The 27372-nt window shown below is 36.2% G+C and overlaps 1 protein-coding gene across 5 annotated transcripts in view; it reads left to right on the top strand.

Annotated features, from left to right (window-relative positions):
* The window catches only part of GRIK2 (glutamate ionotropic receptor kainate type subunit 2), a 633079-nt gene that overhangs the window by 444055 nt on the left and 161652 nt on the right, over positions 1-27372 (top strand). For all 5 annotated transcript variants that reach the window (XM_036871504.1, XM_036871501.1, XM_036871502.1 and 2 more), the window contains exon 11: positions 14605-14811. In XM_036871504.1, coding sequence (XP_036727399.1) covers positions 14605-14811 — 207 coding nt within the window. The remainder of the gene's footprint in view (positions 1-14604; positions 14812-27372) is intronic.

Raw genomic sequence — 27372 nt, 5'->3', positions numbered from 1 at the left:
GTGTCTCTAGGATTTTCTATGTAGAGTGTCATGTCATCTGCAAAAAGTGAGAATTTTACTTATTCCTTTTCAATTTGGAAGGATGTTGAATTTTGTCAAAAGCTTTTTCTACATCTGTTGAGATGATTATATAATTTTTATTGATTTGTTAATGTGGTGTATCACATTGATTGATCTGTGGATATTGAACCATCCTTGCATCCCTGTGATAATCTCACTTGATCATGAGATCTTTTAATGTATTGTTGAATTTGGTTTGCTAATATTTCACATCTATGTATACCAGTGATATTGGCCTGTAATTTTCAGTTTTGCGGTGTCTTTATCTGGTTTTGGTATAAGAGTGATGCTGACCTCATAGAATGAGTTAAGAAGCATTCCTTCCTCTTCAGTTTTTGAGAATAGTTTGAAAAGGATGGGTGTTAGCTCTTCTTTAAATGTTTTGTAGAATTTATCTCTGAGATTGTCTGGTCCTGGACTTTGTCTGTTTTTTACTGATTCAGTTTTATCACTGGTAATCAATCAATCTGTTCATATTTTCTGTTCTTTCTGATTCATTCAAATCCCCATTTCCTCATTGATTTTCTGTTTAGTTGTTTTAACCATTGTTGAAATTGGGGCATCGAAGTTTCCGACCATTAATATAGAATCATCTATTTCTTCCTTCAGTTTTGTCAGTTTTTACTTCATATATTTTGGGGTCCTGTTTTTAGATGCTTATATGATTATAATTGATATATTATCTTTATGGATTGACCCTTTTATGAATATTCTATGTTCTTTCTTTCATGTAACAGTTTTTTACTTAGACTCCATTTTGTTTTATATTAGTATGGTCACTCTTTTGGTGACTGTTTGCATGGAATATATTTCTCATTCTTTCACTTCCAACCTATTTGTGTCTTTGGATCTATACTGAGTCTTTTGTGGAGAGCATATAGTTGGATCCTGTATTTTTTTTAAAATCCATTGACTTTTAATTAGAGAATTTGATCCATCTACATTTAATGATAAGGAAGGACTTACTTCTGCCATTTTGCTATTTGTTTTCTGTATGTGTTATATGTTATTTATTCCTCTGTTCCTCCATTGGTACCTTATTTTGCATTTTAAATTGATTTTTGTAGTGTACTATTTTGATACCCTTCTGTTTTCTTTAACTGTATACCTTTTACTTAATTTCTTAGTGGTTATTATGGGACTTATGCTTAACATCCTAATTTATGGCCATATAGTTTGAATTAACACCAATTTAATTTCAATTGTATGCAAAATCTTTACTTCTGTATAGCTCTGCCCCTCTACATTGTTATTGTCACAACTGCATCTTTATATGCATACCTATTAACATACATTTATCATTATTGTTTCATGCATTTGTCTTTTAAGTAATATATGAAAAAAGAGGAATTACAAATCAGAAATGAAAATAATGTGGGTTTTTATATTTACCTGTGTAGCAATATCTTCCTGTGTTCTTAATTTTTCCCTATGACTTCAATTTACTGTCTGGTGTCCTTTCATTGCAACCTAAATGATGCCCTTTCACATTTCTTTTATGGCAGGTCTACTGGCAACAAACTCCCTTAGCTTTTGTTTATCTGAAAATGTCTTAATTTCACCTTCATTTTTGAAGGATGGTTTTGCCAGATGTAGAATTCTTGGTGGATAATGTTTTCTTTTAACACTTTAAATACCCACTGCATTCTGGTTTTCATGATTTCTGATGAGAATTGGCATTTTATTGAACATTTCTGTATATGACAAACCACTTCTCTCTTGCTGCTTTAAAGATTTTCTCTTTATCTTTGTCTTTCAACAGTTTGATTATAATGTGTCTTCCTCTGGACCACTTTTAGTTTATTCTTCTTGGAATTCAGTGAGTTTCTTATGGGATATTTTTTATTAAATTTGAGAACTTGGCCATTATTTCTTCAAATATACTTTCTGCCCCTTTTTCTCTTTCCTGTCCTCCTGGGAGGACCATAGTGCATTTTTTTAGTCCACTTGATGGTGTTTCATCATCCTTTAGGCTCTGTTCATTTTTCCTCATTTATTTTTTTTCTGCTCTTCAGACTGAATAATTTCAATTGACTGATCTTCAGTCAAAAATAATTGACTGATTGTTTCTTCTGCCTGCTCAAATCTACTATTAAACCCTACTGGTGAATTTTTCTTTTCTGTTACTGTAATTTTCGCTATATAACTTTTATTTGGTTTCTTTTTAATAATTTCTATTTCTTTATTGATGTTCTCTATTTGGTGAGATTTTTTCTGATGGTGTCTTTCGGTTCTCTGTATATAGTTTTATCACTTTGATCATATTTAGAACAGTTGATTTAAGTTTTTTCTAGTAGGTCTGATGTCTGATTTCTGTCAGGGACAGTTCTTGTAAATGGGCTGTACATTCTTGTTTCTTTCCATACCTCATAATTTTTTATTGAAAAATGGACATTTTGAATATTATAATGTAGCCACCCTATAAGTCAGATTCTACCCCCAACCCAAGATTTGTTGTTATTGTCTATTGTGGTTGTTGTTTGTTTGCTTAGTGACCTTGCTGAAATAATTTTGTAAAGTCTGTATTCTTTGTTATGTGGAGCCACTGAAGTGTGAGGTTTTTAGATTAGTGGTCTTCTATTGATTTTATTAAGATTTCCTTAAGCTCCTGGAACAAAATAACAAAAAACAAACCTCTCTCCATCTTTATAGTTTGTTTGTATATTGAGACACTCCCTCACTGTTTAGCCAGGCAGTTTACAATTCTTCCCTTCTTCCCTTTCTGCTTGCATAAAGACTGAAGTCCAGCCAGAGGTAAATGCTTAGAGTCTTCTCAGGTCTTTTCTGAGCATACATCCAGCCATAGAAACCTATGTGGCTTTCTAGATTTCCTTGAATATGTGCTGGGGATTTTCATAACCCTAATTGTCCCAAGTATCTCTTTTCCAAGCCTCTTCTATCCCTTCTATCCCAGGCATTTTAGTTTGTTTATCTCTTGCCCCTGCTCTTTTCTCTTGCTCAGGAAGTAGTGGCTAACATATTTGCCTTTAAATGCTTATGAAAAAACCACCCATGAAGGAACTTCAGCCCTGGGGAAGCTCCTATGTAGGCAAAACAAAGGCAAATCCTTGAGCTGATCCTTCACGGAATCATCACACAGGTGAAAACACAGAACTATGTTCTTTGAGAATAGACACATAATGAGCCCTATGGTATGCACAACCTGCATCAGGAATGCAGGCTGCCATCTTCAAGGCTACTGCAGAGTTGGAGAGTGGAGGGTAGTAGTAACTGGGTAAATTGATATGCCACAGACCTCTCTTACCAAAATTCGGTAGTTTTTCTTTTCATAAAGCATTCCCTTGGTTGTTGTGAGTTTTTTATTAGATTCCAGAGTTCCTAAAAAATTGATTTCTAAAAACTCTGACAGTATTTGCCAGCTTATTCATTGCTTCTACAGCTGCTTTTTCTCTACCATGGTAGAGTTGAGTGGTTGCAAATGTATTGCCCACAAAGCCAAAAATATTTACTATTTGATTTTTAAGAGCCATTTTGCTGACCTCTGTTCTGGAAATCTGTATACAAAATTTGCATAAAGATATTTGATTAGTGAATGCATGAATGGATACATTGGTGGATGAATGGATGGATGAACAATAAAAATATTTTACATTTATATTTTAACATGAGGTTATTACATGTAGATATCTACATGCATCTTGTTAAACATCATATAACAACTTGCAATATACTCTCTTAGAAAAGCATAGTAATTTATTGATCATCATTGGAGTTGCTGTTTTTACTTATTTGTCACTATTCCATACAAGAATGGTGGTAGCCAATTAAAATCAAAACATGCCAATTGAAAACATATATTAGTACTGAGAAAACATTCTTATTGTTATCATAAGCTGTTTTTTTTTTTTCTTTTCAAGTTCACATCATTCATTGTGCTCTTAATCTATCCAGGAGCATTGCTTGTTTGAGCAGTGGGATAAGTCATAATCAGATAGTTATAGTGAGTTGGTTACTAATTTGTTAAAGAAATATCCATCTTCTTGGTATTGCTGTGTATGATAATGTCCTTTTATCCTTAATCTCCCTTTTGAAAGCATGATTCTTCACTTTGCCTTCTCTTGAGCTTCCCAGGGCAAGACGTTGAGATCTTTATTTTTTTTTTTCTCTCATATTAAGGTATAACTCTATAGTTTTAAAGAGCTGGCTCATCTCCCTCAAAGGAACTTCAGCAGCATCCTTGCCCCTGCCCTTCATGCTGCCCATTCATTAGCCTTCTACTTCTAATCAACTTTGTAGCACCTACCTGATCTCCACACTCTGTAAACTAGTTGCTCTGTTATTATTTATTATGCTTTCACTATGAAGGCAGTGATAGGATACAAAGAGTAGGTACATAAGGCTCAGAAGGTAGAAAGAAATAAATGATTCCCTGGGAAAATATAAACTGCTCAGTTTTAAGTTTTAATCTCCATAACTTTAATATGATGTCATTATTGTAACCATGTGTCTTTTTCATTTGGCCCATATGAATGCTATTAAAAAAGGTAATTTTTGTCAACCCTGTCTTCATTAAGGAAAAGTTAAGAGTCATTAACAATATAAATATAAATTCATAAGATATAAATACTTTATAGTTAAGGATATTATTACCCATAAACAACTGGAGTTTCAGCTGGTTGCCACAAACAAATTTTAAAAGATTTCTGGTCATAAGGGTAAATTCCAAACCAGACTGGGTCTAACTGAATATCCCTTTCTGTTTTCCCACATAAATGATTTGAGGGCCACTGTTTCATAGGTCCTGATATTCACCAGAATGTTCTAAAACAAGACAGAGTCATGTTTCTCAAAAATGTACCCTCTAGTGATATTTTCCCTCTGGTAATTAATGAAGCAAAGTAGCCATGTAAATAATACAGGATTATATAAAATAGATAAAAACCTTAAATTCATCACTAGATTGGAAGCTCCACAAGGGCTGGGATTTTTAGGTATTGTTTTGTTTTGTTCTTCATTGTTGTATACCTGGAGCCTAAAAAAGTGCTCGTACATAATAAGATTTTGATATATGTTTGAATAAATAAATAAATTAGTTATTAGTCCTATTGTAATAGTAAGGGATATTTTATACATATCATAGAAAATTAATTTGCATCTTAATATCCCTAATCTTCTGAAATCACGAGTAAGACAATGATAGTTCAAGGGTTAACACACGAAAAAGACAATTTAGGTAAGGGCTTTAGATAAAGGCTGAGGGACATATAAATTATACACTTAAAAGTATAAAGTTTTATTATATTTAAATAAAATATTTTGATCCCCTTAACCTTAAAACATATTTTACTTTTTCAGAGCTTCATTTTGGGTTTCTTCTGTGCCTAATCCCAATCTAATGCAGATAAAAATATATGAGTTATTGTGTTCCTTAAAACTGGGGTTGACAGTAGAAATGCTGACAAATCCTTATTACAGATGCCAGTGGAATGAAGTGCCTTTACCTCTAGCAAATGCTGATGTGGAGATTTAAGACTATGTGAGAAATCAGTAAAGTTGCCCAGGAGAGTTTTATCACATTATTCATTGAACTCAGTATGTGGCACAGTAATTGCTTCTGGTACCACTTTTCTTTTCTTGCACGAGGTTATTATTTATCCTTGTGCTGTGTAAAACAGAGAAAGAAGGTCTAAAGGAGAGTCATAACTCGATGTAAACTATCTTGTGACACAGTGTAGCTGGAGATAGGGATCACAGCTGGAGAAGTGTGTCTTACTTCTCAGAATTAAATATGGGAAGAATGATATTAAACATTGTAGAGATCCGTAAATACTAAAAAGGTGCACTCAGATAACATATTTTTTTCCTAGTGATATGAAACCCTGTTTAAAATATACATCTAAATAGGCTTTTTAATCTCACAAGGACCAACAAATTTATTTGCCTATGGCAGAAGTTTCCTTATTAGCCAATAGGTGAAGGAAATCAAAGTAATAGGTATGATGGTTACTACAAAAAGCTGGATTAGTGAGATTTAAATAGTGTAATAATTTTTGGAATTTTTGCTTTTGTATCTTGTGCACATATATCCTTCACATTCCTTATACACTTTTAGGTAATCACTGACGTTAATCATATTTTTCTCCAGTGTTCCAGTGAGTTTGAATGAAAAGTGTATCATAAACATTTTGGAACAAAAATTTTAAGTAGAGAGACAATGATGACTTAACAGTGCAAATGGGGGAGAAACATTTTTTAGACACTCATATGTTGTTACCTAAATCTGTTGAGCTTAAAATATGCTATTTTTACAAATTCTTTTCTTTTCCTATTTATTTATTTATTTGGTCGCACTGTGGGGCATGCGAGATCTTAGTTCCCCGACCAGGTATCAAAACTGTGCCCCCTGCAGTGGAAGCACAGAATCCTAACCACTGGACCACCAGGGAATTCCCTTTTTTTTTTTTTTTTACCAATTCTTGAAGTACTTTTATGTTAAAAACTTTTGCTCTTACTTGGAAAAGAGATAATTTATCATGTAGAAAATGAATATTTTGGATTATGTATTTACTTCTATTCTACAGTGTTGTTTTGATTGCATTGTTCAATTAGTAAATGTATTACCATTTTGCATGCAGTGTATTACTGGCTAATCCCAGTTGATTGAAAAAATAATAAAGCCATACAATGCATGTTAAGTTATCTAATGAGCTCTGTGTATTTGTATGGAGTTTGGAAACTATTACTAGGAACCATTTAATGTGGGAAGTATAGTATAAAAGTAAGTGATCCAGTAGTCTAACCACCTAGGTTGTATGCTGGCTGTTGACCTTAAGCAAAATACTTAGCACCCCTGCCCTCAGTTTCTTCATCTGTAAAATAGAAATAATAATATCACTGAACTCACATGCTTGTAATGAGGAATAAATTAGTCCAAGGAAAGCACTCAGAGCAGGGCTGGGCAGTAAGTAGATGCTTGGAAAATGTTAGATAGTGCTATTACTTAGTGTATGGAACTTGAAAAATGGTCGACCTTTGTGACTTCTAAGTAAAAATAAAATACACATCCATTTACTTATAAATCAAACTGGCTGAAACCAAAGTATGAAGTTGATAGAATTAATTATTGTAACAAAATTCTTCTTTTGATCCCCATTCCACCAGCCAGAAATTCTCTAGCTGTACCCTCCTCTTCAGGGGAGCACAATATGTTCTTTTCAAGTCCCTAACCCCCTGCCCGTGGGTGAGGAACCTGAGGATTTGTTACCACCATCCCCAAACCCCATAGGGGAACCTAGCTGTCTTATACATTTTTCTTTCAAGTTCCCTTGGCTTCCCCAGTTGACCATAGCAGTCCATTTCCATTCAGTTCTTTACAGCAGTCATTTTATTTGCAAGCCTGCTATGTACCTGGTGATGTTTGGTGCTTTTGATGCAAATTTAAGGACCTATCTTGCCATATAAATGGCTTGAGTCTAGTTCAGAAGATATGCATGTAAACCAGCACTCTCTACTCAATATGATAAATATTATGGTAAAAGTATTCAAAAGTTTTTGTGGGACAGTCAGAAAAAGAGACACCTGCATATGCCTGAATTGTGAATACCCAGCACAAGAAAGCTGTTTAGCTGCAGGTTTCCTCCTCTTCCAGGGTAACAAGGTCATTTAAATTGTGACCCATGGAAATGTGTTATCTAACTTAAAAGATTAGAAGTCCAGGAAGAGTAGAGAGAAAAATGAGTATAATATCCCCAAGGGTGGAAGAGGACTACATCTGTCACATTTGTAGTACTCTGTGTATCCCTGGGGAATACATTTTATATGTGATCATATATTACATAAAAATTAGACAGGATTTTTACTGTCCTTTTTACCTTATGGTAAGCCCAAATACCTAACTTTGAATTTAGTTACAGATTAATTTCTGATTCCTATGTGCTTTACCTAATTTCATTTTAAAATGCAGCATATATGGATTTTCCACAAATTATCTTATGGTATAGAAAGTGATGCAAGATTGTGGGAAAAGTATGTATCTTGGAATTTAGAAAACCTGAGTTCAAATCTCTTCTTGGCCTCTTCTTAGGAGTTCTTTATCTCTTCTTAGCTGTGTGACCTGCGAAAATTATTTAACCTCTTTGAAAAATGACAACTGTAAAATATTCCTAATAAAACTCAATTGAATCATATGAAAAGATGCTCAACATCATCTTTCCTTAGAGAACTGTGAATTAAGGAAACTACGAAAAATCACTACATACCTATTAGAATGAACAAAATCCAGAAAACTGACAACATCAAATGCTGATGAGGATATGGAACAACAGGAACTCTCATTCATTGCTGGTGGGAATGCCAAGTGGTACAGCCACTTCGGCAGTTTCTTACAAAACTAAATGGACTCTTATATGATCCAACAATTGAATGCATTGGTATTTATCCAAATGAGTTGAAACATATCCATACAAAAACCTGCACATGGATGTTTATAGCAGCTTTATTCATAATTGACAAAACTTGGGAACAACCAAGTTGTCTTTCAGTAGGTGAATGGATAAGTAAACTCTGCTATATTCAGACAATGGGATATTATTCAGCACTGAAAAGAAATGAGCTATCAAGCCATAAAAAGGCATGGCGGAAACATAAATGTATATCACTAGGTGAAAGAAGCCCATCTGAAAAGGCTACGTGCTATGTGAATCCAACTATGTGACATTCTGGAAAAGAGAAAACTCTAGACACAATAAAAAAGTTTAGTGGTTGCCAAGGATTAGAGGGGAGGGAGGGATGAATAGGTAAAGCACAGAGGATGTTTAGGGCAGTGAAACTATTCTGTATGATACTTAACAGTGGTGAGCTACATGTCATTATATATTTGATAAATCCCATAGAAAGTACCACCCTAAGGTAAACTATGGACTTTGAATGATAGTGATGTGTCATTGTAGATTCATCAAAAATAACCAATGTATCACTCTGGTGGGGGAAGTTGAAAATGGGGGAGGCTAGGCATGTGTGGCGGCAGGCAGTATATGGGAACACTCTGAACTTTGCACTCAACTTTGCTGTAAACCTAAAACTGCTATAGAAATAAAGTCTATTAAAAATCCATTGAAAATTATTGTATCTAAAATAATGAAATGATAATTAAAAAGTTATCTGCCAGGTACCTTTTGTTTAATTCTCCAAACAACTTTAAAAGCATTGTTAAATCAACTTAGAGATGAGATAATTGAGTCAGAAAATTAACCAATTTATCATTTATTTAATTAATATTTTCTTTGTCCCTACTATGTGCCAAGCATTGTGTTAGGCATTGGAGATACTATAATGAATCAATGTGGCTGTTATATTCCAGGGAAGCAGGACAATCAAAAAGGATGTAAGCCAACAAATAAAAAATTGAAGATAAATTAATTATTATGAGAAAATAAAGTGTTGAGGTAGAGAATAACAGGATTCTCTTTACATAAGGAACCCAGGAAAGTTTTCACATTTCATTTGAGCCTTAAAGGAAGCAAGGAAGCTCACCAATGTTTAAGGGCATTATAGACAGATAGAACAATATGTTAAAAGGCTCTGAGGCAGAAAATAGCAAGATATTTGAAGAACTGAAAGAAAACAGGATATTGAGAACTTAAAGAGAAGATGAGGTCGGGGAGGGAAAGGTAGAGTATAAACCTTTATGATGAATATTTTATTTATTTACCACACGTTTCTTGAGCATCAACTAATTGCCAGTCATTTAGTTAGGCACTGAAATATATTAATGAACATAATCTCTAATGTCTCCACACTCAAGTGTTTATATTCCAGTAGGGGAAGAAAGAAACACACATACCCCAATAAATAAATACACATATACATACGTGCATACACACGTGCATACATGCATGCATAAATACTTCAGATTGGGCTGTGAGGAAAATAAAGCAAGGTAAAACAATAGAGAGTAACTTAGAAGGGAGAGGTAGTTTATATATAGCGTGTTTTTTCTGAAGTGGTGATATTTGAGCAGAGACCTGAATGATGAGAATGAAACAGCCATGTGAAGATCTTAGGAAAGATCCTCCCCGTCAGAAAAGGAGAGAAAAGAAGGCGATGCAAAGACCTCGGGTCAGGAATGAGCTTGGCAAGTTTGAGGACAAGACCAACGTTCCTGGACATGATGAGAGAGTGGAATGAGAAGCTAAGGTTAGGGACGAAAGTGGGCAGGGCCTTGAAGACCAGCGTAAGCAGTTTTGCTTTTATTCTAGTGTCAATGAAAAGGCACTGATAGGCTTTAAGCAGGTACATGATAAAATCACATTTACTTTTCACAAGATCTCTGTGACTTTCTATGGAGAGTGGACTGTGGGGACATATAAATGGAAAAGAGAGGTAGGAGGCTACTATAGGAATCCAGATGAAAAATAAAGATTGCATGAACCACAGTGGTAGCAAGGACGGTAGGAAGAAATTGATGAGTTCAAAATACGTTTTGACAGAATAACTTGTACGATTTCCAAAGGTTAGAACAGAGAGTGAGAGTGATTCCCTAGCTTTTGAGTTGATCACTTTTGTGAGTGCTGGAACCATTTATCAAGATGAAAACACATGATGGAACAACAGGTTTCAGGGGTCACGAGAAGGAATTTGAATGTTATTCTAAATGCATTGGCAGTCTAGGGATGGTTTGAAGTGGTGGCGGTGATATAATTCAATGTATACTTTAAGAAGATCATTTTTGTTGCTCTGTAGTGAATGAGCAAAAGGAAAGGGAAGCAAGGATGATGCTTCAGTGACTGGCTTGAGTAACTGGAAACTTTCCATTTTCCGAAAGCAGAGAGAACTGAAAAGGTGTACAAGTTTTGGGGAAAAGAAGAATTCAATTTGGGAATTAAGGGATGTGAGATATCTATGAATGACTAAGTGGTGCTGACAAGTGCTGCTGGAGATGTGTGCCCAAGACTTACTTGGAGAGGTCTGGGTCAGATATATAAATTTTGGAGTCATCAGCATTAAGATGTTATTGAATTTGATGTGTATGGGTAAGATCATTTAGGGATGCAGTTTAAGAAAAGAAGGGGAGAGGGGTACAGGAGGGATCCATGAGGATAGAAACCATGACCTCGCTGTCTTCCCTCCCTTTGATCTCCTTCTGGGGCTTCCCATTAGTCAAAACCAATCAAAAGTCATAGGGTACAGCAGTCTATTAATGTGATTTGCACAGGTCACCCTCCTGGGAGAGTGAAGAAGAGTGAAGAATGAATCTGGAGGGACAAAAAGAAAGATACATAGCACATCCCCATCACCTTTCACTTGCTCCAAGACCTAATTAACTGAGTCATCTTCTCTCCCCTTAATAATCAATCTGTCTCCTTATATAGAATTAATTTCAAAGTGTATGTAGTTGTTCCAATAACCTGCTTCTCAGGACCCTTTGTTGTTGTTTCTTTTCTACCTTATTCTAAATGTAGAGGCATCCTGTGTTGGGACCCTGACTGATAAAAGAATCAGGACGTAAGTGTAGAGATTGGTCCAATAAGCAGGGGGCCAATTCCTCCATAGCAGTAGACAAAGGAAAGAGAAAATGAGCACAGAAAAATGGCTCTGGTGGGTTTTGTGGTCTGAAGGTAAAGGTATCACATGTGATTGCTTTTAATTTCTTGCTGAGGTAATTAACTGAGTATTAGAGTGGGAAGCTGTAAGTATAAAGAAAAATGGATAAAATGTTCATCTCATAGAGTTGGAAATGGATACTACCATAAAATGTTTAAGGATATTAATTTTAGGTGTAAACAGTTAGCAGTGTTCTACTCTTCAGGAGTAGGCACGGGAAAGACAAAAAGTTGTTTACGTAAGGCATGGTTTTGTAAAGCCGAATACCCAAGCACAAGACGGGCAAAGGGCATGAGAATGCATGTAGTATAGAAATTATACTAGTGGACCAAGGGATGTAGGGCTGACAATAAAGTGAGGAAGGGGTTGATGGATAGTGGGAAAATGTGGAGGTCACTGTGTTAGAGGTCTTTATGGAACTGAAGAATTGTAGGCATGGGTGTGATTGAACTATGAGTTGGATTAATGGGCTGTTAGAAATCCTAATTCAGAGGTATATCATTTCCTGAGAAATGCAGAGTGCAGTTTTGATCATGGGAGAGGGAGGCTAAATGAGAGAAGGATTTGGCAATGAGGAGGTAAAAGGATTGAGTGTGGCCATGTTGATCCAAATGGATTTTGAATACAATAGAGAAGGTTGATAAGATTTGGAAGAGAGAAAAATTGTCATCCAGTTGCTAAAAATTTGAAAAGTAAAGGCTTCTCTTCCCACTTATCCCACAGAGCTTAGTAAATCTTCTGATTCAAATTTCATTGGATAACAGCAATTGTAAAGAGAGAGCCTGGTGTAGGAGGGTGGCATGAACCTCAGAGAAGCAAAGATTATCTCAGGAGGCAGGGGAAGAAATGGTCTGGGGCCACAATGAGGGGCAAGGGAAGGCACCAAATGTGCTTCTGTCCCTGAGGGGTGTGGGGGTGACACTGAAGAGAGTCTCTGGGACAGAGGATATAGTTCAGTAAGGCAGGAATGAAAGGGACATTGCAAAAATTGCGTGAAGATGTGGAACAAGCTGCTGATCTTTGAGCAGGACTTCCTTCCCACAGTGGAACATCAGGAGAGCAGGAAACTGATCAAGCTAGAGTGTGCATGAAACAGTAGGGTCAGGCCAGGTCAAAGGATATGGGAAGAAAGATGGAATTAGCCTTGTTTCTGAGATGAGTATGGGCGAGCTGACACATTGCTGTTTGTCCAAAACTTCTTTAGGTATTATGGCCCTCATGAGATGACTGTTGTTCTCCCGGGGTTGGGAAGAGGGTGATTGCATTGCTAGATGGACTGGCACGGCAGCCTCCTAAGCTTTTTCACTTTGCAGTGTCTTTCTCTAAGAGAGAAGCTTCCAGAGGCTTTGCCCATTATCAAATAGTATGTAGTAGAGCCAATTGCACCCTGGTTTAGTTACAGGACAATCTGTCACACCATGCTCCACCCACTCCCAATAAAATATGCTAATACATGGATTCTCTTAGCCCTTAGTAAAACATATAATCTTTTTTTTTTTTTAAAGAGAAGGAACAAGTTCTCTGCTGTCTTTCTCTCTCTTTTTTTTTAAAATTAATTAATTAATTTATTTTTATTTTTGGCTGTGTTGGGTCTTCGTTTCTGTGCGAGGGCTTTCTCTAGTTGCGGCAAGCGGGGGCCACTCTTCATCGAGGTGCACGGGCCTCTCACTATCGCGGCCTCTCTTGTTGCGGAGCACAGGCTCCAGACGCGCAGGCTCAGCAATTGTGGCTCACGGGCCCAGTTGCTCTGCGGCATGTGGGATCTTCCTGGACCAGGGCTCGAACCCGTGTCCCCTGCATTGGCAGGCAGATTCTCAACCACTGCGCCACCAGGGAAGCCCCCTTAAACATATAATCTTTAATAGGGCCTGCTTTGCAGAGCCTTACAAGATTTGGCTCACCACTTGCTCTTCATTCTGACCTTGTTCAACTAATTCCCTCACATACTGGATGTGACTTCAATCACATTCATGACTGTTGTCCTCGTCCCTAAACACTCTAGTATCATATTGATCTCAGGCTTTTTACTGCTGTGTCCTTGTCCTGAGATGCTCTTCTTTCAGATTTTCAAATGGCTAGACTCCTTCTCATCTTTTAGGTTCTAGTGCATGTTTCATCTCCTCAGAAAAGGTTTCCAGACATATTACTCAATTCTGTCTTATCTTCTCTTATCTTGCCAAGTACCTTGATGTCATTCAATATCTTATTGCCCTAGTTTATGTTTTTATACAATTTATCAGCATCAGAAGTAATGTGTTCTGGTCGTTTAGGCATTTATTATTGTTTTCTTCCCCTATATCATGAACTTCATTTCTCAGGGATTTCTCATTTATGTAGAGGAGGGCTGGCTTATAGTAGGCTCCAAAAAATCTTGTTGGATGAATGCATAAACACTTGATAAACGTTAGTTTCTTCTTCTATATTCTAAAGTAAGCTACTACTTTTTCTCTTATAATTATAGTAGTAGTAATTTTCATGGTTCTTAGAACAAAATGTGATAATGTATATAAAAGTCCCTAATTCAGTTCTTAGCACATGATAGGCAATTAGGTAATGACTTTTTTTCATTCTTTTATCAATAAATCTCAGTGAAACAGCACACCAGAAATTAATTATATGTTATAATTCAAATTGGGGTATTGTAATCATAGTGAAATTATGTCTTAGTATTATACATTGTATAGTATATATCTCATTATGTATTATTTATTATATGTGATATAAGATGTGGTATAAGATATACATCATTTTTATTATATAGTTGTGGCAAAGTTATATTTAAATATTCTCTTGTGAGACACAAGTATTCTCAAAGTAATCTGCCTTCGTAGTGTTTCAAACTATATTAATTACAGTTAGAAGAAAATAAAATTGACTGTTCTAAATTACTGTGAAATTTTCTATCTTGTAAGAAACTTATAATTGTGATAGTAAGTTTCATGATTAACTGACACTTCCTACCTTCATGTTCGCTGTTTCCAGGAAGAACCCTATGTCCTGTTTAAGAAGTCTGACAAACCTCTTTATGGAAATGATCGATTTGAGGGCTATTGCATTGACCTCCTCAGAGAGTTATCTACAATCCTTGGCTTTACATATGAAATTAGACTTGTGGAGGATGGGAAATATGGAGCCCAGGATGATGCCAATGGACAATGGAATGGAATGGTCCGTGAGCTAATTGATCATGTAAGTCCCTTTTCTCATTATTTATTAACTTTGGAAGATTTCTCATAGATTTACTTTTTTTATTTTTGATGGTCAGGGGTTAATAATGTCAAAGAACAGTAATGTATTTTAAGTAGTTATTTTTTTCAATAATGTTATTAAAAGTATATATTATTTTTGTCAAACATAAAGGATATAAGGGATGTATATAGTTCTATTAGAGACAGATGTCTGTCTTAAATTAACTAGTAGTTAGTGATTTAATATCTTGAAGTATTTGGTCCTAATTTGTAAAATGGAATGTGGTTTCTTTTTTTTTTTCTTTAACATCTTTATTGGAGTATAATTTAATTGCTTTACAATGTTGTGTTAGTTTCTGCTGTACAACAAAATGAATCAGCTATATGTATACATATATCCCCATATCCCATCCCTCTTGCATCTCCCTCTCATCCTCCCTATCCCACCCCTCTAAGTGGTCACAAAGCACTGAGCTGATATCTCTGTGCTATGCGGCTGCTTCCCACTAGCTATCTATTTTACATTTGGTAGTGTATATATGTCAGTGCTACTCTCTCACTTCCTCCCAGCTTACCCTTCTCCCTCCCCGTGTTCTCAAGTCCATTCTCTACGCTAGCGTCTTTATTCCTGTCCTGCCCCTGTGTTTGTCAGAACCATTTTTTTTTTTTTTAGATTCCATATATATGTGTTAGCATATGGTATTTCTTTTTCTCTTTCTGACTTACTTCACTCTGTATGACAGATTCTAGGTCCATCCACCTACTACAAATAACTCAATTTCGTTTCTTTTTATGGCTGAGTAATATTCCATTGTATATATGTGCCACATTTTCTTTATCCATTCATCTGTCGATGGACACTTAGGTGGCTTCCACATCCTGGCTATTGTAAATAGTGCTGCAATGAATATTGTGGTACATGACTCTTTTTGAATTATGGTTTTCTCAGGGTATATGCCCAGTAGTGGGATTGCTGGGTAGTATGGTAGTTCTATTCTTAGTTTTTTAAGGAACCTCCATACTGTTCTCCATAGTGGCTATATCAGTTTACATTCCCCCCAACGGTGCAAGAGGGTTCCTTTTCTCCACATCCTCTCCAGCATTTATTGTCTGTAGATTTTTTGATGATGGCCATTCTGACTGGTGTGAGGTGATATCTCATTGTAGTATTGATTTGTATTTCTCTAATGATTAGTGTTGTTGAACATCCTTTCATGTGTGTGATGACAATCTGTATATCTTCTTTGGAAAAATGTCTATTAAGGTCTTCTGCCCATTTTTGGATTGGGTTGTTTGTTTTTTTGATAGTGAGCTGCATGAGCTGCTTATATATTTTAGAGATTAATTCTTTGTCACTTGCTTTGTTTGCAAATATTTTCTCCCATTCTGAGGTTGTCTTTTCATCTTATTTATGGTTTCCTTTGCTGTGCAAAAGCTTTTAAGTTTCATTAGGCCCCATTTGTTTATTTTTGTTTTTATTTCCATTTCTCTAGGAGGTGGGTCAAAAAGGATCTTGCTGTGATTTATGTCACAGAGTGTTCTGCCTATGTTTTCGTCTAAGAGTTTTATAGTGTCTGGCCTTACATTTAGGTCTCTAATCCATTTTGAGTTTATTTTTGCTTATGGTGTTAGGCAGTGTTCTAATTTCATTCTTTTACATGTAGCTGTCTAGTTTTCCCAGCACCACTTTTTGAAGAGGTCTTTTGTCCATTGTATATTCCTGCCTCTTTATCAAAGATAAGGTGACCATATGTGCGTGTGTTTACCTCTGGGTTTTCTATACTGTTCCATTGATCTATATTTCTGTTTTTGTGCCGTAAGCATACTGTCATCATTACTGTAGCTTTGTAGTATAGTCTGAAGTCACGGAGCCTGATTCCTCCAGCTCTGTTTTTCTTTCTCAAGATTGCTTTGGCTACTTGGGGTCCTTTGTGTTTTTATACAAATTGTGAAATTTTTTGTTCTAGTTCTGTGAAAAATGCCATTAGTAGTTTCATAGGGAGTGCATTGAGTCTGTAGATTGCTTTGGGTAGTATAGTCATTTTTCACAATGTTGATTCTTCCAATCCAAGAACATGGTATATCTCTCCATCTGTTTGTATCATCTTTAATTTCTTTCATCAGTGTCTTATAATTTTCTGCATACAGGTCTTTTATCTCCTTAGGTAGGTTTATTTCTAGGTATTTTATTGTTTTTGTTGCAGTGGTAAATGGGAGTGTTCCCTTAATTTCTCTTTCATATTTGTCATCATTAGTGTATAGGAATGCAAGAGATTTCTGTGCATTTATTTTGTATTCTGCTACTTCACCAAATTCATTGTATAGCTCTATTAGTTTTCTGGTAGCGTCTTTAGGATTCTCTATGTATAGTATCATGTCATATGCAAACAGTGACTTTTACTTCTTCTTTTCCAATTTGTATTCCTTTTATTTCTTTTTCTTCTCTGATTGCCGAGGCTAGGACTTCCAAAACTATGTTGAATAATAGCAGTGAGAGTGGACATCCTTGTCTTTTTCCTGATCTTAGAGGAAATGCTTTCAGTTTTTCACCATTGAGAATGATGTTTGCTGTGGGTTTGTCATATATGGCCTTTATTATGTTGAGGTGGGTTCCCTCTATGCCCACTTTCTGGAGAGTTTTTATCATAAATGGGTGTTGAATTTTGTCAAAAGATTTTTCTGCATCTATTGAGATGATCATATGGTTTTTATTCTTCAATTTGTTAATATGGTGTATCACACTGATTGATTTGCATATATTGAAGAATCCTTACCCTGAGGTAAATCCCACTTGATCATGGTGTATGATCCTTTTAATGTATTGTTGGATTTTGTTTGCTAGTATTTTGTTGAGGATTTTTGCATCTATGTTCATCAGTGATATTGGTGTGTAATTTTCTTTTTTTGTAGTATTTTTGTCTGGTTTTGGTATCAGGGTGATGGTGGCCTCATAGAATGAGTTTGGGAGTGTTCCTTCCTCTGCAATTTTTTGGAAGAGTTTGAGAAGGATGGGTGTTAGCTCTTCTCTAAATGTTTGATAGAATTCACCTGTGAAGCCATCTGGTCCTGGACTTTTGTTTGTTGGAAGATTTTTAATCACAGTTTCAATGTCATTACCTGTGATTGGTCTGTTCATATTTTCTGTTTCTTCCTGGTTCAGTCTTGGAAGGTTATACCTTTCTAAGAATTTGTCCATTTCTTCCAGGTTGTCCATTTTATTGGCAGAGAGTTGCTTGTAGTTGTCTCTTAGGTTGCTTTGTATTTCTGCGGTGTCTGTTGTAACTTCTCCTTTTTCATTTCTAATTTTATTGATTTGAGTCCTCTCCCTCTTTTTCTTGATGAGTCTGACTAATGGTTTATCAATTTTGTTTATCTTCTCAAAGAACCAGCTTTTAGTTTTATTGATCTTTGCTATTGTTTTCTTTGTTTCTGTTTCCTTTATTTCTGCTCTGATCTTTATGATTTCTTTCTTTCTGCTAACTTTGGATGGGTTTTGTTTGTTCTTCTTTCTCTAGTTCCTTTAGCTGTAAGGTTAGATTGTTTATTTGAGATTTTTCTTGTTTCTTGAGGTAGGCTTGTATAGCTATAAAATGCCCTCTTAGAACTGCTTTTGCTGTATCCCATAGGTTTTGGATCGTGGTGTTTTCACTGTCATTTGTCTCTAGGTATTTTTTTATTTCTCTTTGATTTCTTCAGTGATCTCTTGGTTATTTAGTAATGTAGCGTTTAACCTCCATGTGTTTGTGTTTTTAATGTTTTTTCCCCTGTAATTCATTTCTAATCTCATAGCGTTGTCGTCAGAAAAGATGCTTGATATGATTTCAGTTTTCTTAAATTTACTGAGGCTTGACTTTTGACCCAGGATGTGATCTTCTTAAATAATTCTGAAAGCTTCCCACTTCTCTCCATCTCCACGGTTACATGGATTAAGTTCCCAATATGAGAATCTTCCCCTTTTAATCTGTTATCTAACTATATCATTCAACTAAAGTCTTGTTTCAGGAAGAGAAATCTGATCATGCCCCTCTTTTGCATAAAATCTTTCAGTAGTCTTCATTGTCCTAAGGATGTAGGACCAACTGTATAATATATTTACAAGCCCTTCTACATTTGGTTGTTGTTTCTCTCCTATGGAAATCTTTCTGACCCTTCAAATAGACTCTCAGACCTTCTCCACCCTGCTTTCTGTGTTGGGAGGTTCTCCTACATAGAATAAAGCAACAGGGCTTCCCAGTCAGTGGTCCAAGGGAGAGAGGAGAGTAAGGTTAGAATACTTATTTTCCTCTTCATTCCCTGAGATGTCGTCTTGAGCTGGCTTGTGCCCCCACACTGAATGTCACAGTTTCTCATAATGCTGCCTGCTCTACACAAATGTCTCTCCTCTCAGTTCCAGTTTACACCCTACATGGCTTTGTTTAATTCTGATCTTAGGGGTGGTTACTGCTTAGCTGCTAATAGCCTCGGGTTCCTGCACCATCCCTTAAAATTTCCATTCACCAATGGTCCTCAAAGTATATTCCATAGACCTGCAGAATCAGTATCACTTTCAAACTTGTTAGAAATGCAAATTTTCAGGTCCTACTCTAGACCTACCAGGTCCGAAACTCTGCAGTGAAACCTGGCAATCTCTATTTTAACAAGCCTTACTGGTGAGATTCTGATATTCCCTGAAGTTTGAGAATCATAAGTCCTTTTGTGAGTAAACCCTGCTCAGGTATCTTCATTTGAGTGTGCACCTATTTTCTGTTGAGACCCTGACTGGCGAAGCTTTTTATATTTTCACTTATCCTGCTCTCTCCAGCCACATCCAGGTGGGCTTTATTCAGTCTTGTTCTCCTCTGCCTCCAGTCTAGTTTTCTGTCCCCAGCACTCTCAACTCCAGTCCAGCTCACCTCATCTAAATTGCTTTTGCTTAGTTTCAGAAACACTTCCCCAGTGAGGCTTCCCCATTCCACCCCAGGAAGCCCACCTGCTATGAGTTTCCACATTGTTCTTATTACATAACACCATCACACTTTATTTTAATTACCAGCTTAATATCTAGTCTATTTGCTTGCATGTAAGTTGTATAATAGTTATACTATCAAGCAAGGCTATTTCAGTTGCAAGTGTAAGAAATGCGGCTAAATATAGCTTACACAAACATATATTTTTTTAAAAGCCCCACATTACAAAAAACATCCAACAGTGATTTTCACTTCAAGTACATTGTATCCAGGGTCTTAAAGTAGACCATTGTATGCATTGGCCTCTCTTTCACTGCCTTGTTATCTCTTGGCTTTGCTCTCTTTATAGATTTTATTCTTAAACACTTTCTTTCCATATGGTGACAAAGGAGACTCAAGTTGGCACTAGGTCAGTGGCTCTCAACTAGGGGCAGTTTTTAATCCAGGAGACATTTGGCGATGTTGGGAGATGTTTTTATTGTCACAACTTAAGGAGGTAGGAGAGATGTTGCTACTGCCATCAAGGGGTAGAGGCTACAGATGCTAGTCTGTAAATAATGCACAAGATAGCCCCTCACGACAAAAAATTACTTGCCCCAAATATCAATAGTGTTGAAGTTGAGAAACTCTAATCTAGGTTTGTCTGTTTCTTAGAGTCCTCCTTCTGAAAGAGATAGTGGTCTCCTTTTGCCAAAGTGTCAGCAAAATCTATTGCAGGGTGTTGGGGTGAGGTGGGAGGGGTGTCAGTTGGGCCAGCTTTGGACCATGTGCCCATCTGGGAACTAATCCATAAGGCTGGGGTAGAGGAGGTGGTTATTGGAATGGCCACACTTGGATCATATGTCCACATCTGGAACTGTGGGACAGAATCGGCCACATCTGAATTATGGTACTTATAATTTTTATGTGAACTTGGGGGCAGAGGCAAGCAATATTTATTTTAAACCAGCTATGTGCCAATCCATTTTCTAGATGTTCTAGGTTTTACTTGGTTAAGTAGAAGGGGAGTAACCATCAAGAGGCTGAATTTATTCAGGTGTTGTGATGGGGAAATATAATTAAAAATACGATCTTCTTCCAATCCAGAAAACTTCTCCACAAAGCTAGAAGAAAAAGAAAATTTTATTATTGAATAAGCGTTACACAAGAATGTGATGTACACTATAGGCAATTTGCTAAGAGATTGCAAAGACAGAAAGAAATATCACCCTTGTTATGTAGCCAAGCAGACACAACGCATTACATACGTGTTCTCAAGATAAGCAATAACTAGTCCTCAAGAAATCTTGAAAATACTATTTATCACACATAGTTCATATTAAATTTATTTGGTAATTGAGGTGACCATCTGTGTTAGATAATTGGCTTTATACAGTAGAAAAATAAGCTTCTCATATCTTTATGACAGCAGGTAGATTTTAGGCACTTGCCCACCAAAGTTAGCTCCTACCCTCCCACAGAAATTTGGAGTTAGGGTGCACTCTTCCTTAGTGATTCCTTTTCAAGGACATACTTCCCAGGTCCTTGAGAAAGGCATCCCCTGGTGAGAAACCTGGCAAGAGGCTTAACTAACTTTTAAAGATTTATATACATTCCAAAAAGAGAGAGATAGAAAGGACTTACAATTATAAGTCTTCTTAAGTAAATGTTCTAAGAAAAGGGGAGGGGTCTCTGATTATTTTCAATAGAGAGAATTGAGTCTCTTATGTTTAATTTGTATTTGTCCTTACAGTTGCAAGTCTAATTATTTTAGTAATAACTGTTTTTACCACCTTCTTCTCTCTCCTTCCTTCTTGAGAGGACCCTCAATGTATAGGGTTTGACAAGATCTCTCAAATTCATTTTAATCTAACCAGGGACAGTTCTTGGTGGTACAATATGAAGATAGCACCTCAGAAAGTTATTAGGAGAAAGTGGCTCCCTGAGGCATTGTTAGTCCTTGGAAAATGACAAGGCTTTCCCCTAAAAGCACCTTCCTCCCCATCATTTCCACAACAGGGCTGCATAACATGTGTACTAGTAAGTACTTGGTGAGACAGTTGTGTGTTCAAGTCCTAATTCTTTTACTACGTAGTTTTATGCCTTGGGCACATTGCTTTAAACTCTTTAAGCCTTAGTCTTCTCAAAAATAAAATAGAGATAATGTCATATTAATAATTAGGAATTATATACATATATATATATATATATATACACATATGTTTCCTAATGCAGTGTCTGACAAATAATAGATAACCAACAAATGGAGACATAATAAGTTTGAACTAATAAGTTCAAAGTTTTTGTCTTCTTACTTATCCTATATTTCTACTATAGTGTTTATGAGTATTCTTGTTGAAGACTAAAAAGTATAATATTTAGACAGTATTACAATGATAAAGATGTAGGGATTATAGTTGCTATTGATAATTAATTTTATATTGAATTATAGTAAAATCAGTGTTAAGTTTTAATGTAAAATTTATTAGTTGGAACCTTCAATGTTCAAATATCTCAGTGTTTTCCTACCTAAATGATCATGTCTTGTGAATGATAGCTTTATATTAGAATTAATTAAACATAGGGAAGAATTAATAGGAGATCGAATTCACTGTTAGATTGGCAATAGGTAGGATAAAGGGGGAAAATGATGTTTAACAAAGCAGGGGCACTTAATTTTTTTGAAAATTACTATTGAAGATTATTATTATTTTTTTTAATGTTTATTTATTTATTTTCTTATTAGTCATCCATTTTATACACATCAGTGTATACATGTCAATCCCAATCTCCCAATTGAATATTATTTTTAAATCAAATAAATCATTACTGGAAAAGTCAAAATGTTTTTAGATCTTCTTATATTTATTTTATGACTTGGTATTGTGTCAGATTTGAGTTATATGTATGACTGAATGTTAAGAGATTTATTTTCCTTGCTTGAATCCTTTAAACCAGAACTTTTGAAATATACATATACCACAATGTTCATTGCAGCACTATTTACAATAGCCAGGACGTGGAAGCAACCTAAGTGTCCATCGACAGATGAATGGATAAAGAAGATGTGGCACATATATACAATGGATATTGCTCAGCCATAAAAAGAAACGAAACTGAGTTATTTTTAGTGAGGTGGATGGACCTAGAGTCTGTCATACAGAGTGAAGTACGTCATAAAGAGAAAAACAAATACCGTATGCTAACACATATATATGGAATCTAAAAAAAAAAAAAGGTTCTGATGAACCTAAGGGCAGGACAGGAATAAAGACACAGATGTAGAGAATGGACGTGAGGACACAGGGACACGGGGAAGGGGAAGGGGAAGCTGGGATGAAGTGAGAGAGTAGCATTGACATATATACACTACCAAATGTGAAATAGATAGCTAGTGGGAAGCAGCTGCATGGCACAGGGAGATCAGCTCTGTGCTTTGCAACCACCTAGAGGAGTGGATAGGGAGGGTGGGAGGGAGACACAAGAGGGAGGAGACATGGGGATATACGTATGCATATAGCTGATTCACTTTGTTATACAGCAGAAACTAACACAACACTGTAAAGCAATTATACTCCAGTAAAGATGTTTTAAAAAAAATTCCCCGGAAGCTCATTATTTGGTATGTTTCATGAAATATTAATAGCATGTCCTACTACAGAGAAAATAAAGGAGCAATCTATGCAGTTTTTCATTAATATAGATGACTACTCTTTTTAGTATTTTAACTCTAAGTGGTCTTTTCATCAGGCTAACCATCATTTGAGATTTATGATGATTGGTGACCTGGATCGTTCTATTTGAAATTTGTTGGGCAGATATAAAAGCTGACAATTTTTGTGAGCCATCAAACTGATTAAAATCTTTATCAGGACACTATTTTACTGTATCAGTTCACTGCATCCACAGTCTTCTGTATTGAGGTATATACGTGGTAGCGTTCATTTGCTTCAAATATACTGAAAATAACTAGGAGACACAAATAACAGGATTGCAGAAAGTGTTCAGCATTCAAGAATATTTATTGAAAGAGTGACACAAATGGTCCACAGTGTGACACAACAAATGTGAAACTCAAGCATCTTGCTCCTTAGAGAATATGTGACATATTTTCCAAATGCTTTTCTTCTTATGTTGTCTTCCAGGGGCCGCAATGAAAGTGTCTATTCATGCTCCAAGGAAAGAAATAAAGAGTGACATATTTTCCTCAGAAAATTAAAAACATCATAACTTTTTGTATAATATTTTATGAAATATTTGATCGAGTTTTTCACTCTTAAAAGCAAGCTTAGCTATTAAACCTGACATAGAAGTGATGAGTACACAGAAACTTGCTAATGCAACCATTGTATTAAGTTGGACATACATTTACTTGTAGCTTTGGGCTATGTATTCCTTATGGCTAATAACTCATTTGTGGGCTCATGAGACAACTGTTTTTTGTTATTCATAAATCCAACTAGAGTTATTCATAAGCATGAGGGGAAACACCTAAGCTGCAATAAGCTAGCAGCACATATTATTATGGGACTCCTTGAAGGAGACAAGGGCTGTTGCATTACTTTCCAATCTTTGGTGATGTTTGCCTTGGCAGTGGAAAACCAGGAAGATTTATGCTTATAAACATCCATACATAAGTTAATAAAGCAGGATGTCAAGTCTCTTTTTGTGCAGGCTAAAAATAGACCTCAGATCTGTCCCTACCTTCCAGTTTTACACCCACCAACCTAGTTCAGACACTTGCCACCTCATTATGTATTTATTTTGTACCTCCTGCCTCTTCTTTAGGAATCCACCTACACATTATAGGCATGTTCTTCTTTAATAACTAGTGACTTCTCAAAGCTGTCCCACTCAAAGTATTGCAGAGATACCAATAGATTGTACTATAAACTTTCCAGTACGCATGTTGACCTTTCGTTTATTTCTCACTGTCCCCTGACACCTAGTGGTTCATGCAGTCCTTAAGCTCTTTCACCTTGTCACCTGTTTTAAAGTACACCTCCAGGGTTCCATGTTGGGACTCTGCTTACCTAGGCTTTTCCTGATCATTTCACACTTCTAAAGAGCCCACTTTTATGAACACCTGTAGAACTCCTACTTCTGGTGCTTGATCACAGACACTCCTTGCTACTTGAAATCCTTTGTCCTTTCATCTTTCACACAGAATAAGCCCCAGCTGGAGGCAAATTTCCGAATGCCTTTAAGCCAGTGATCTGCAGGGGGCTTCTCTGATCTAGTGTCATAATGCTGATAAAATCTGTGAGGGAATACTGTGTACTCATACTCCTCAGATCTATAGTTAGTTCTTAACTGCAAATTTGGGAATTTGGGGTGCTATCCATCTATCTATCTACCTACCTCCCTATGCTGTGTAGCCTTGGTAAAGCTATTTATTCTGTTTTAAGGTCAGTTTTATCGCATGTACCGGGGGAATAATGATACTCACTCATAGAATGATGGTGTGGATTGAATGTTAATATCTGAGAGTGGAGCAGCCCTGTAGCGATTTTTAACTTATTCAGATACATCAGTGGGACAGCAGAGATGGGGGATGGATGGAGGGAGACACAGGGAAGGGGAGAAGGATAAAAACAGGGAGAAAGAACAAATGAAATGTTGTCGGACAGTGATGCTGAACCCACCGTAGGTCTCATGACTTACTGTGTGAAAGCTCCTGGCACAGATGTATACTCTCACGTGCACAGATATAGACTTTATAAAAAAGAAGTAACCTAACTTCTAGGCAAAAATGGCTAATTAATCTGGCATGCCACTATAGGAATTGAATTCAGTTCTATGACTGGAATGTTTAATGAGTCTTCAAATCATATTTGAGAAGCTGACTCTGAGGACATGAATGTATTACACAGGTGTGTTACCTGTCAAATAGGAAATATTATTATTATTACTATTAATATATCCGAAGGGATACCAAATGTTTTCTTTCATGTTGCTTTATCTTGGCTATTAAACACCAGAAGTTAGTTTGATAAGGTTGAACCATGATTGTATTTAAAATGGATAATTGACAATATGTATGCTATGGTATTATCGGAGGGCACTTTTTTTTTTTTTTTTTATTTATGGCTGTGTTGGGTCTTCGTTTCTGTGCGAGGGCTTTCTCTAGTTGTGGCGAGTGGGGGCCACTCTTCATCGTGGTGCGCGGGCCTCTCACTATCGCGGCCTCTCTTGTTGCGGAGCACAGGCTCCAGACGTGCAGGCTCAGTAGCTGTGGCTCACGGGCCCAGCTGCTCCGCGGCATGTGGGATCTTCCCAGACCAGGGCTCGAACCCGTGTCCCCTGCATTGGCAGGCAGACTCTCAACCACTGCGCCACCAGGGAAGCCCCAAAGGGCGTTTTTTTATCATTACCACTAAAAAACAAGAGATTTTTAAAGCCATATTCTCAGTCTTTTTACATCATTAGAATTGTTTAGATCAGACTATGAGAAGTGTTTGTTTGTTTGTTGCTTAGCTCTTTAAGAGATGCCAAAGAACTTTACAACTTCTTTGGGCTTAGAAAGACTTCTCTTTTAATATTATTAACCGTTTGTGGTTGGTAAGAGAGTGGATTGGTCAATAAAAGCTTTTTTTTTTCTTTTTAATAAAGCTCTTTTTTATAACTTCAAGTGCTGTTGAAATTTTAAAAGCAAACAAACAAAAACTTGATCATTTGACAGATCAAGAAAAGAATGAGAAAATTTCTGTTTTAGTTTATAAAACAACTATGGCAAAGTGGGAAGTCTGTTAAGACCTAATTCCCCCTTATTTTACATAATTTTTAAGAAGACCAGTGATGCTATGGTTTTCCAGCTGCCTGAATGCTTCCCAGCATGCTGCCTCAGCAATGCAATTGGTGTTTAACACTATCAAGCCTTTTGTGATTCATGAATGAGCCTTGGAGGACCTCACTGTAATTTGCCTTGCCTTCTAATTGCTCTTTTATTACATACTAGGGAGGAAATCAAACATTTGTTTTTCAAGGAACAGTCTCCAGGTATTATCACAAAAATGAAAAGGCTAAATCAAAAAAACAGTTTCTAACTAAATAGGAATTGACTTGTACTGTAGCTTTGAATTTTGATATGATGTTGTCTCAACTCTGCATTCTAGTGGAAGCATTCTAGTATTTCAGTTAAAAAAATTGAATAGGGTTAATATTATTATCACTATTATTATTTTTTTTAATTTTGGGAAAAATCACTAAAACATAGAAGTACAAATTTATTTATAATTTCCTATGACCCAGCAGTGGCAACTGTTAACATGTTTGTTAACTTTGCTTCAAGTTTCTCTCTTTTAATACAAAAGTTATAAAACATTACAGATAATGTTGAAGTCCCTTACTCACCGTAAAATTTCTCAATTTAGTAATTTCCAAATCAATTGCAAAAGATAAAATTACATTTCCCTCATCCCTCCCCACATGTAACCACTCTTAAGTTTGATGTTCTCCTGGTCCATTTTGTATAAATTTCTTAAAGTATTTGGTAGTATTTTTATTTAACCAGTCTCTACTGAGATTCAGATTATTTCCAGTGTTATGCTATGAAAACAAATGTTGTCAGAAAGAGCCATGTCTTGTCTTGTTGTCTTGTCTCCTGAAGCACCTGTGTCGAGAGCTTCTCTAAGAGA

The sequence above is a fragment of the Balaenoptera musculus genome, chromosome 12 (assembly GCF_009873245.2).
Source record: "Balaenoptera musculus isolate JJ_BM4_2016_0621 chromosome 12, mBalMus1.pri.v3, whole genome shotgun sequence".
NCBI classification, from domain to species: Eukaryota; Metazoa; Chordata; class Mammalia; order Artiodactyla; family Balaenopteridae; genus Balaenoptera; species Balaenoptera musculus.
This window is presented reverse-complemented; position numbering and strand designations above follow the sequence as displayed.